Source organism: Gorilla gorilla, chromosome 10 (assembly GCF_029281585.2).
Source record: "Gorilla gorilla gorilla isolate KB3781 chromosome 10, NHGRI_mGorGor1-v2.1_pri, whole genome shotgun sequence".
Lineage (NCBI taxonomy): Eukaryota > Metazoa > Chordata > Mammalia > Primates > Hominidae > Gorilla > Gorilla gorilla.
In genome coordinates this window covers 115,699,002-115,712,272 of record NC_073234.2, presented here as the reverse complement: position 1 = coordinate 115,712,272, position 13,271 = coordinate 115,699,002, and the positions used below count along the sequence as shown (strand labels likewise).

The 13,271-nt window shown below is 36.3% G+C and overlaps 1 protein-coding gene across 3 annotated transcripts in view; it reads right to left on the bottom strand.

Annotated features, from left to right (window-relative positions):
- The window catches only part of SCYL2 (SCY1 like pseudokinase 2), a 70,139-nt gene that overhangs the window by 43,676 nt on the left and 13,192 nt on the right, over positions 1 to 13,271 (bottom strand). For all 3 annotated transcript variants that reach the window (XM_019039298.3, XM_004053741.5, XM_055358754.2), the window contains exons 2-3: positions 10,466 to 10,670; positions 2,005 to 2,162 (exon numbers count right to left, since the gene is read on the bottom strand). In XM_019039298.3, coding sequence (XP_018894843.1) covers positions 2,005 to 2,162; positions 10,466 to 10,642 — 335 coding nt within the window. In that variant the 5' untranslated portion in view covers positions 10,643 to 10,670. The remainder of the gene's footprint in view (positions 1 to 2,004; positions 2,163 to 10,465; positions 10,671 to 13,271) is intronic.

Here is a 13,271-nt window from a genome sequence, read left to right as displayed (position 1 = left end):
AATTGTCTCTCTTCATGATTGCCAATAAATTCCTAATTCTATAATATTTAAATCACCATACAAAAAGCTGCAGGGACACAGAAAAGTATAACTCATAGTCCTTCTCCCCTCAAGAGACTTGAAATGTAATTATGAGATATAAGACATGTAAATACAACATAAAATAACAAGGATAGGTAGGATTCTAATAGGTGACACTAGAGACACTGATAGAAAACACTCCAGAGGAAATAGCACCAACAAATACAGAGTCAGGAAAGTGTAGGATAAGTGTGGGAAAACCAGTCTACTTTGGGATACAGGATTCACAATAGTATTACATAACAGACAGAAACTATAGTGTTCTGGGTTTATCCATGAAAAGAAAGGCAATAAAAAATATTTTTATGACAAGAGACATATGAGCAAGCCAGGTGCAGCAGCATGCACCTGTGGTCCCAGCTACTTGATAGGCTGAGGCAGGAGGATCACACAAGCTCGGGAGTCCAAGGCAAGCCTGGGCAACAACAGCAAAACCCCACCCCAAAAATTAAAAAAGAAAAAGAAGAGGCCAGGCACAGTCACTCACACCTGTAATCTCAGGGAGGATCACTTGAGGCCAAGAGTTCAAGATCAGCCTGAGTAATACAGCAAGACCCCACTTCTACAAAACAAAAAATTTTTAAATTAAAAATCAAAAAATTAGCTGGGCATGGTAGCACACACTTGTAGTAGTCTACTTGAGAGGCTGAGGCAGGAGGATCACTTGAGTCCAGGAGTTCGAGGCTGCAGTGAGCTATGATGGCACTACTGTAATCCAGCTTGGGCAACAGAGTGAGACTCTGTCTCGATCAATCAACTGACACATGAGCATATTTTTGGGTAGATGCAGCATGGTGCAGTAAAAAATAAAAACAGGGACTCAGGAATCAGAATGACAAAATGAATCCTAGCTCCAGCACTTAAAATCATACAGTTTCTTTGATCCTCTGTTCTGTGTAATTGTGAGAATTAGATGAATCAAACAATGTAAAACATTTAGCATAGTTTTTCACATAGTAAATGTTTGTATTTTTCCTTTTATGTTTAAAAAAAAGATCTTGTGCCTTTGAAGGGTGAGATGGTAGAAAGTGGTTATTGAGGATTCCAAAGTAAGAACTGCAGAAACTCAATATATAATAAAAGATAAAAGCAAAACTGTACAATTGAAGGGAGATGGGACCTTCATCCCACACAGCCTGGAACCCTGCCAGTTCTGTCCTCCACCTTCCCATTCTTCCCCTATCCTTAAAAATCCTAAGGGCCAACAGGGCCACAGGACACAAATACCAAATGATCTGATTAAGATTTTCTGAATTAAGAGAGGGGAATACAGTCTGCTGAGAAAGAAGGAAGAAAGGCATAAATTTGGGTTATAAGTAATGTCGAAAAGGTTTATAAAGCTAGGGTATCTAAAGGAGTATTAAAAGTGCCACAAGCTTGAGAGTCTAGTTAAGATTACATACATTTCATTTTCTTGTCACTCTCACTAACACTTCTCAAGCTCACCCTTGAGAAAAATAGGTGGTAAAGTAACTGAGAGCTATGGACTGGCATGCTAGGCATAGTAGAAGGTTAAGTGTCTGAAACAGCAGTTGGCACACACACAAAATTGGCCTCCAAATACTGTATCAACGAAAAGGAGACAAGAAATTCTAGCAAATTAGCAAGGACAGCTACTTTCAGGCAAGAACTGTATTCTATACCCTTGTATCTTCTATTTTGACTATTGTAGTCATGAGCACAGGGTAGCCACTGAAGTACAGAATCATGGCAAAAGTAAAGAAAGTATTAATATTTCAAAGAGAGACATATACATAGACAACGCAAATAAATTTCAGGGAGAAAACTAATGCATAAGAACTCAACACTTAGAGTATAAGAAATTTTCACTGACAATACTTGAAACAGACAGATTTCAAATATAAAATTATTTTTAACTATTTGTTCAGGAAGTCTACTATGTAAGTTTTTGTAAAAATTTACCTGGATTCTTCTAAAGGATGCTGGACGGTAAGAAGTCGAGGGTGTCGAAGCCGAGTTAACTGTTGGACTCCTCGTTTTAGAGAATCAATGATTTGATCCTTTTCAAATTTTTGATACTTGTCAATCAGTTTTTTATCAAAGACAAAAACTGCCACTTCCTAAATAAAAGAATTGTGTAATTTTAGTCAAGAAATATAGAAAAGTAATAAAATTATATGAATGTCACAATCTACAAATAACTATGCCATAAAAATTTTAGCACCATTGTAATACTTTTCTGATATCAAAGAGTTGGTTTCCTTATGATAGTAAATCTAAACATTTTAAAAGGTGTAAAACCTAGAGTCCTCATCTAAAGAACACAGGAAAAACCTTACCTTTGAATTCTGCTATCACAGGTACATATTAATTGTGTACAATATGTTGTTTCCTGTGTAGTAATCTCTTATGGACACAGAATTCAAAGAAAATGTTTAAAAATTTAAAATGTAACTTACAATGATAATCGTGAAGTATACTACAAAATCTTGAAATGCTTTTTGAAAGAAAGGTTGTAAGTCAGGGAGTACTTGTTTGTAAGAAAAATGAATTTGTAGTATCTTTTACATATGAATAATCTATATTCTATCTCATACCTTCCTATCCCCCATCTTGTTAGGGGCAGTAAATGTAAATGGTTACTAGTACAGGGACTTGCTCTCCCACCACCTCTCTTTGAAATCATTCACAGCTTATTTTATACTACTAAAAGCACACATCCTCCTTACCATCTTCTTCCTTTCATTATTCCTCAGATACCCAAGGAAAAACAGTTCTCATCTAGTTACCCACTCTTAACAAATCAATAAAAAAACAGCTCTACTGATAGGTGATGTGTTAAATTACTGATGTGTGTTCTTGGTAATAACGCAAAATAAACTGGAAGCGAAATTAGCAAAGAATGCTAGCCTTCCAAAATTCCTTGAAAGATTTAGAAACTCTTTCAGAATTTCTATGTCTTTGAAAGCCTCAAATTAAACCTACTGCTACTCAACTATCAATATCCAAGACATTAGTTTTCTATTTTATTCTCATTTTTTCTCTTCTAATTATTTTCTTCTGTTCTGCATTTTTGCTACATTAGCATTATTATTTTCATAAGTTAGCCTGGCAACTCAACCATCTCATAGAGATTCACCGCAAAAAGTCCAATCCAATAAATTTCTCAAACATAACTTGTAAAATGAGGGATCCTTATGTATATAAATGAGTTAAGGATATTAGAGGAGTAAGTCTCTGAAAAGTGGCAACAAAAAGGAATTATTTAGCACTGTAACTCAATTAAAACACAACGTCCCCCCAAGCATTTGTGAATAAGGCAGCATTTACTACAATAAAACAACAGAGGATGTATCTATACAGCACTCAAGACACTGGCATTAGATCAGAGGAGACTTTGAGTCAATTTCCCTTCAACTGACCAGCTGCCTTTGGGCAAGTTTTCTCAACAGAAAAAAAAAAGAATAAGTAATAGTATGAATAACTCAAAGGACCACTGAAGAATAAGTGACACAGTAATATAAAAAGAACTTATTGTAATACCTGACATATTCAATTAACGTTAGCTAACGTCGTTACACCACTAACATCAAGACTTGTATTTTGTTATTTTTCTATTACTGATGAGTTTTCTGCTGACACACATCTGATCAATGACACATACATACGATCAATGACACACATTCAAGACCCATGGTCAAGAATCAACTTTGAAAGACAGAGATTCAACAACCTGTCAACTTGATAAGGAACATTAATATACTAAGCTAAACAAAATGATGTGATATAAACCCAATACCATTCCCATGTCACACAGAAAAAAACATGCAGCATAAAAATATAACAGTGATCAAGAGCCCAGTTTCCAGAGTCACACAAACCTAAAATGAAATTTCACTCCTGCCATTTATTATGTTGACCCTGAACTCAAACCTTGGTCATTGTTATTTTCAGACCACAGTCATAAAAGGAATGAGATAAAAAATGAAAATATAATACACTCTACAGCTAAAGTTTCAGGCATTAGTCTACCAGAAAATCTTACAAATAAAGAGGTTCCCAAGTCAACTATTTATATAATAGAAATAACAAGATAGCATTTGCGTATTTATATGTGCCAAGCATTGTGCTAAGTACTTTTCAGGAATTACTCTATTCCTCACAGAAACCCTATGAGACAAATATTATATTAACTTTACAAATGAGGATGTTGTGGAGAAGATAAATGTTTTCTAAGATAAAAAAAGTCAAGTTTCAAACACAGTCCACAGGACTATATTTTTAGCCAAGACATCATTCTGTCGCCCCAGAAATAACACAGGGAAAATACGGAACACCAAAGCAAAACACGATGCATGTCTTCAAGAAAGAAATCAGTCATTTAGGCTGAGTAACAGCTTTAAATAGCACTCATATAAACACCTAATCTTAACTCCTGATCATTACGAGGCACAGGACAGCCAGGAGGTAAGAGTTTTACATAATACTAATTTGAACTAAAAACAAATGACCTAAAACTTCAAGTTCCCATCTTGCCATTCATGTGCACAATCTTATTTTAGTAAGTCTTCTGCTATAACACATTTTATAAATGTATCCAATTTAAATGTGTTATGGCCGGCACGGTAGCTCACGCCTGTAATCTTTGCACTTTGGGAGGCCTGGGTACTCCAAAGTGTCCAGCACTTTGGAGCCTGGGCAGCACACTGAGATTCCATCTCAAAAAAAAAATTTAAAATAAATAAATGTTTTATTTTTCAAGTCTTTTTTTTTTTTCTTTTTTTGAGACAGGGTCTCACTCTATTACCCAGGCTGGAGTGCAGTGGCACAATCATGGCTCACTGCAGCCTCCACCTCCTGGTCTCAAGTGATCCTCTCACCTCAGTCTCCCGAGTAGCTGGGACCACAGCCACGCACCACCATGCCCAGCAAATTTTTTAATTTTTTTGTAGAGACGAGGTCTCACTATGTTGTCCAGGCCGGTCTCAAACTCTTGGACTCAAGCAATCCTCCCACCTCAGCCTCCCATAGTGTTTAGATTACAGGTGTGAGCCACCGTGCTCAGCTCAAGGTGTTCTAAGTATATATATAAAAAGGACTACATGAAATAGCTCTTGCAGTAAAGAGGAACACTATAGTTCACGAAGAAAAAGAAAACACTGGCTGGACATGGTGGCTCATGCTTTCAATTCCAACGCTTTGTGAAAATGAGGCAGGAGGATGGTTTGACGCCAGGGGCTCGAGACCAACCTGGGCAACACAGTAAGGCCCCATTTCTTAAAAGAAAAAAAGAAAAGAAAAAAAAACTCACAAAATTCTCTCAGATAGTCCATTGTTTTACGTGAAAGATAAGTCCTAAATAAGTTAGAAGAGGTTATCAACTATCTTAAAAATATTTTCTCTTTGTTTCAATCAGGTGATTAAAATTAACCAATGTTAAGAAGGTTGTGTTGTTAATCCTCAGGCCTCATACTGACTTCCTAAAATAAAACTATTACACCATACAAAGCCTTTCATCAGAATACATCATAATCTGATTTAATTTTTCTTTTACTACTTTTCTATACTACCCACTCTGCTAACACATATCACTTATGCAAAAGTCCAGTCACCTTATATATATTACAATCTTCTTGAAGAAACAATGTCTTATGTGCCTCTGTAACTACCACAGAACTCAGCAGTTATGCCTAGAAGATACTCAGATGTCTATTGCTTACTGATAGTAAATAAAGATAAGCAATTAAAGCTTTTTATTATCATCTTTAATTAAAATATAACTTTTTATTAACAAAAATTTCAAATATACAGAAAAGATCAAATAGCACAATCATCCAGTATGTCTTCTGCTTAAGATTCAACAACTGTTAACTGTAGTTAAATTGAGGGTTTTTTAATACAAAAAATTATTAGAACAAAATATAAGCAATATATGGTATCCTATTATTTATTTATTCATTGCAGATTCTTTAAAAACACTGGCAAAGAAAGACACCTACTAAAAAGTATTTTTTCTCAATAGCCTAATTTAAACAAAAAAGGCTACGGAAGTATTCTAAAAGACTGTAGTATTTGTCACAATACAGTATATGTCCCATTTGATACAGACCTAATTTATAATTTTTATGAGCTACTTGTGAGCCAAGCATGGCGGCACATGTCTGTAATCCCAGTTACTTGGGAGGCTGAGGTGGGAGGATTGCTTGAGCCCAGGAGGTCAAGGCTGTAGGCTACGGTTGTGCCTGTGAATAGCCATTGCACTCCAGCCTGAGCAATATATTAAGACCCCCTCTCTGGAAAACAACAACAACAACAAAAACCAAAGAAGCTATTTTGCTTACTACGAAGTTGAGCTCTGTTGATAACAAGATACTTAAGTAACAAAATTTAAATTACATGATTTATAGTAATGTGTCTACGATTCTCTAACAGCGATCACGACCTCCACTAATCTAACCCTCAGAGCCACCAGAGGTGGCTTTTGGAACACAGATGTTCCCTGAGATCTCTATTTTATGGACCCTCATGACTGGCTGGTGGTGACTGTCAAGCATCACACACTTCATTTTTCATCTGATTTTGGGATAATGTTCCTTCTTCAAAACAGTAAAGCAAAATATAAACTTTTATTTATATTAAGTTAAAAATAAGTTGGTGAGAAGAATGAAAGGTAAAAACATATATCCCTTAAAATTACTAGTCTATGATCATCTTTTGTCTAAGTGACATGACTAGCATATTTGGCTTCACATAAAAGTTTCCTTTATTTTAAAACTATTAATTATTCTAATTTAATTATTTATTATAATTTAATTATGCTTTTGTATATACAATATTAGCAAGCCTCATCCATGAATACTGGCATCTGGATAACACAATGTATATTTTGTAGTAAGAAAGGGATTACGTCCAACCCAACGTTTGGTAGAGCGGATAAGATATGAACAATTATTTATCATATAATAATTATTAGAAATCAATCAATCTTCACTATCCTCACAGAAACAGTCATTTCAGGGAGGTGTTATGAAGCCCCTGAAGTAGGGCAAAACTATCAGATCAACAAATACAACTTTTAAAGCCAACTAACACAAACCTACCCTATTTTCTTTCTTTTTTTCAAGAAAAAAGGTCTACTGCAAAAGCAAATATAAAAAGTCATAATAAATGTAGGATACTAGAAGACTACCCATAAATGTTAAATGAATCAATTTTGAAGGGTAATTCCTTGACAATACAGAATCTTATGTCAAACTAAACAGAAGTGCTTAATAAATAAATGCTTAAATATCCCAAGACCAGGCAAAATTACATATATAAACATATACACATACACACATATTTTTTTAAACATCCTCTCCCAAAATAAATCCCTTAGCTTGATATTTGACAGTTGAAAGAAATTTCAAAATCTAGAATTATTATTCTACTTGAAAGGAGGTAAAAATTAGGCACTAGGGACATAGCTGAGACAGAAATTAGATGTATGTGGTGTTTTATTAGAAATTATTTAAACAAATTAGCAGCCTTGATAGTCATAATATTCCTACCTAACAGATAACAGTATTCCAATTTTTAAAGGACATACATGTACGTATGTATGTATGTATACGGTAAACATTTCTCATTTATTATATATATATAGCTTGGCCAAAATAAAAATTTCCACCTTTAATGGCTAGTTTAAATAAAGTATAACTTAAAAATTAGTAAAGTCAATGAAATCCAACCAAGAGCATTTGCCTCAGAAATACCTCTCAAATAAGTATTTATAACAAAGAACATAACAATGTTTGAAAAGAATACCTATATTCAAATGACCATTTTAAGCCTGAAAACATGAAACTGTGTAAAAAGACTAAGTCAGTTAGAAAGCTATTAACAGAAATATAATGGTATAAATTCTATGTTTGAATTACCTATCAGACATTTTTAAAGTTCAGAAGAGAGGGGAGCAGGGAATATTTCACTGAATTTTCAAAAATTAGATAAACCCTCCACCCAGAATGTCTAAAATTAAAAAGACTATATAACAAGACTGGCAGGGATGTGAAGAAACTGTAACTGCTGGTGGAAGTGTATACTGGCACCACACCGGAAAAATTATTTGGCAATGAACACATACACTACAACCTAGCAATCCCATACCTAGGTAATGCGTCATATGTGCCAATGGCACATACAAGAATGTCTACAGCTGTACTCTATCAATGAAAAGAAAAACTGCATTGTTCAACAACACAGATATAGCTTATCCATATACTATTAAGGAAAAGGGGTCAAATACAAGAGTATATATAATTGCATTTAAATAAAGTTCAAAAACAGGCAAAATTATTCTAGTGTTAAAGGACAGGGTAGTGGTTATCCCTGGAGAGAAGGGGGTTAGGGATAATGACAGGAAAGGACATGAGTATTAGCAGTGTTTTTTTTTTTATTGGTCTGGATGCTGGTTACATGGGTGTATTCACTGTGAACATTTATCAAGCTGTACACTCATGATTTGTGCAATGTTCTATAATATGCTGAACATAAGTTATTAAAAATAAATTTATATTTTAAAAATTAATCAGACCACACAATTTTTTTTAGACAGAGTCTCCCTACATTGTACATGTTGGTCTCAAACTCCTGAGCTGAAGGGGTCCTTCCACCTTGGCCTTCCAAAGTGCTGAGACTACAGGCATGAGCCACCATGGCTGGCCAACACCACAGTTTTTATTCTCTAAATATTACCTGGAGATGTCTTTAGCATCCCTGCTGAGATTCCAGAAAAAAATAATAGTGAGAAACTAAGAGCTGCTTCTAAATGAACACTCAAAAAAGAAACTAGGCCGGGCGTGGTGGCTCATGCCTGTAATTCCAGCACTTTGGGAGGCTGAGACGGGCGGACCACTTGAGGTCAGGAGTTCGAGAGCAGTCTGGCCAACACGGTGAAACCCCGTCTCTACTAAAAATTCAAAAATTAGCCAGGCATGGTGGCGCACGCCTGTAGTCCCAGCTACTTGGGAAGCTGAGGTGGGAGAATTGCTTCAACCTGGGAGGCAGAGGCTTCAATGTCAAGGTGCTTAAGGACTTAGCTATTCTTTAAAAAATTAACCAGTAGTAAAGACAGGATATTCAGTTCTGACCGTTGCAAGTTGAAGGAGGCAAAAAAGAAAATTTGAACCTATATCCACTGAGCTCACTGGTGTACCACCTTTCATTCCAAAGCAATAAATACAGAAAAAAAGTGCAATGTAGAAAAGTTCCCTAAGAAAATCCAGTGCTGATAGTCAGCAGTTGAGAATGGGGTTCTATCATTTGTGCCTGGTTCTCATGTTCTAGAAGCTCCAACATCATCAGGAGATTTCAGCATATGAACTACTGATATTACCACAACTACCTAGAACCTTTCTAGTTACGCACAGAGATGCTATTATATATTACCACATCCTTAATAAAAATGTCTAATTTTATAAATTTGTTATTTTGTTTTCCCCTTATATAACTGATTGTAAAAGCAATTTGTGCTAGAATCAGAGGAGGTTGTTCATTTACAAAACTCATGACCTCATTAATAGTTTTTAGGTAGTCAATACTCAAGAAACCATTTACTTTTTTGGATGAGCTTATGGTGAACTGAAGAAAAAGCAATGTTCAAAAGTAACAAATCGATCAGCATTTCAGATGCAGATCAACTCTGAATTTCAGTAAAGACTTCCAAATGGCAATAAAAACAAGATTTAACAGGTTGAATACAAATGACATACCAGCAATTTATCATAGGACCAAGATTCCTATTTCATAAAAGGATAACCAAAGCCAATTCAGTCTTCAATGTACTTCCTGCGAAATAAGCTAACTTCGGAAAAGTAGCAAATAATGCATACCCACAATTGTATGACTGTGGTAGTCATTGGGAGGTATATACAAGAAATCCTTTACATTTTACAACCCATATATTTCACTTGTAGGGAAGTAAAAGACTTTTTAAAACAGTGATTTTGGCCGGGCACGGTGGCTCACGCTGTAATCCCAGCACTGACTGCACTAAGACGCACTTAACGTTGAAAAATTTAACTGACAAATATGAAAAGAAAATTTAAGAAACACGGCAATTTCTATCCTAAAACATATACTTCACTAAATATTACAATCTAATATACTCGTTTGCTCAACTGACATGGTTATTAAGTAAGCAAAATTGTATTTCAAGATGATATGGTATGTCAAACAGTATATGTGTAACCAGGAGATTCAGAGCATGTTTAAAAGCATTTGTTTTTTTGCTTGACTTCATAAGATAAAATGAGAACTAAAGAACCCATTTAAGAACCTATTAAAGAACTTTTGGCATTTCTTAACATAAAAATGCACACATGCATTTTATGGTTCTTAGCATGTCTGTTTTTTTCCAAGTGGATGCTGAATTAAAACTTACCTGCTTTGTTGACTTTTTTGTGCCATTAAAAATCTTCCAAGCTAGCCCATTGCCACCACTGGCAATGTGTCGACCAACATCAAATTCTCTAGTGACAGGATTTCCCATTACAGCACTAGTGACATCAGCTGTTACTTTTGTAACAGTACTCTTCAATTTATTAAGCATGGACTCCATGGCTGCAATATTGGGTGGTTATAGTTACCTAGAAAAACAGAAGGATAGTGGAGAACTGATCATTTCTTATGTATATAAGCATTTATTCATAGTTTAATTTGAAAAGTGTAAGATCTCCCAAACAGTGAACAGAATAATCCTATATAGATGAAAGTTGTATGTTGGTTTTATCTTCAGAGAACCCAATACACTTTAGTACAAATGTTAAGTCCAGAAATCAAACTGTTCGTTTCAACCTCAGTTCTCACTGACCAGGAAAAGATATACTCACACTTGACAATGACATTAAGAAAGAGAATGAATATTGCTCAACTGTATAACATGGATCCTTTAAGACTTAAAGCGGGGGATGGGCGTGGTGGCTCACGCCTGTAATACCAGCACTTCGGGAGGCCAAGGCAAGCGGATCACCTGAGGTCAGAAGTTTGAGACCAGCTGGCCAACATGGTGAAATGCCATCTCTACTAAAAATACAAAAATTAGCCAGGCGTGGTGGCAGGTGCCCGTAGTCCCAGCTACTTGGGAGGCTGAGGCCCAAGAATCACTTGAACCCAGGAGGTGGAGGTTGCAGTGAGCCAGGATTGTGCCACGGCACTCCAGCCTTGGTGACAAGAGTGAGACTGCATCTCAAAAAAAAAAAAAAAAAAAAAAAAGACTAAAAGTGGGTTTTGTGGGGTTTGGGAGACTGAGGCAGGAGGTTCACTTGAGACCAGGAGTTCAAAATCAGTCTGGCCAACGTGGCGAAAAACCATCTCTACAAAAATTACAAAAATTAGCCAGGCATGGTGGCGCGTGCCCACAATCCCAGCCACTAGGGAGACTAAGGTACAAGAATTGCTTGAACCCGGGAGACAGAAGCTGCAGTGAGTCAAGAGTCGAGATCACACTACTGCACTCCAGACTGGGTGACAGCACGAGACTCTGTCTCAAAAACAACAACAACAACAACAACAACAACAAATATAGGAGGTCTGACTCTCACTTCACATTAAACATTTATTCTTATTTTTTCTTTTTCCACCCCTTTTCACAGGTGTTGATCACTTCACATTAAAAACAACAATATACAACTTAAAACATGCTAACACTTTACTAAGCAATAAATTTGTACTTTCTTTTTTTTTTCTTTTTTGAGATAGAGTCTCCCTCTGTCACCCAGGCTGGAGTGCAGTGGCATGAACTTGGCTCACTGCAAGCTCCGCCTCCCGGGTTCACGCCATTCTCCTGCCTCAGCCTCCCGAGTAGCTGGGACTACAGGCGCCCGCCACCACGCCCGGCTAATTTTTTCTATTTTCTAGTAGAGACAGGGTTTCACCGTGTTAGCCAGGATGGTCTCGATCTCCTGACCTTGTAATCTGCCTGCCTCGGACTCCCAAAGTGCTGGGATTACAGGCGTGAGCCAATGCACCCAGCCTATTTTCTTTATTATTATTTTTCTGTAGAGACAGGGTACTGCTATGCTGCCCAGGCTGGTCTCAAACTCCTAGCCTCAAGTGATCCTCCCATCTTGGTCTCCCAAAGTGCTGAGATTACAGGCATAAATAAGCCACCACACCTAGCCCAAATTGGTATTTTATAAAAAGTTTTGTTATTAAAACAATAATTACATTCAACTATGAAATCATTTAAGAATATTTCCTAATAAAGAAGCATTCAGGCTTGTAATCCCAGCACTTTAGGAGGCTGATGGAGGTGGATCACTTGAGCTCACGAGTTCAAGACCAGCCTGGGAAACATGGAGAAACCCTGTCCCTACAAAAAATTTGAAAATTAGCCAGGAATGGCAGCATGTGCCTGTAGTCCCAGCTACTTGGGAGGCTGAGGTGGAAGGATCATTTGAGCCCGGGATGGGGAGGCTGCAGTGAGCTGAGAAAGCACCACTGCACTCCCGCCTGGGTGACAGCCAGGCTCTATCTCAAAAAAAAAAAAAAAAAAAAAAAAAAAAAAAGCACTGATGGTAAAGGGACAATAAAATACACACAAGCATAAAGTCAGAAGATTATTTTTAGAATTTTACATAGGTTTGTTATTAATGACTAGTGTCATTAATGAATATTTATCATTTAATTGGTAATTTTTAATAAGCACAATGATCAGTAGTTGTTACAGGTTGAATATTTATCCTAAATGCTTGGGACCAGAAGTGTTTTGGATTTTTTTATTTTTTCAGATGTTGGATGTTTACATTATATACTTACTGCCTGAGCAATCCTAATTCAAAAATCCAAAATCCGAAATGCTCCAAAGAGCATTTCCTTTAAGCACCATGTCACTGCTCAAAAAGTTTCAGATTCTGGAGCATTTCAGATTTTTGGATTAGGGATATTCAACCTGTATTAATAATTAGTAATTGCCAGGCTTAACTTTTCTCCTTTGGTAAATTAAAATAGACTCTAATTGTGATGATGTCTGTTGACATCTTTAGTTGAAGAAAGTTAAAGGAAGCTTTCTTCAAACTAGAATGTCTGTATCTCTAGGGTTACATGAAGACTTTTCAGGGAATACATGGGCATAGACAGTTTTAAGGTAGCAGTTCCTAATCTGGAGTCAGGTAAAGACTTCAAAGAGAATTAGAGGTATTATTAGGCCCCCATACTAGGTTTTATTATTGAATGCATTAAACATATAT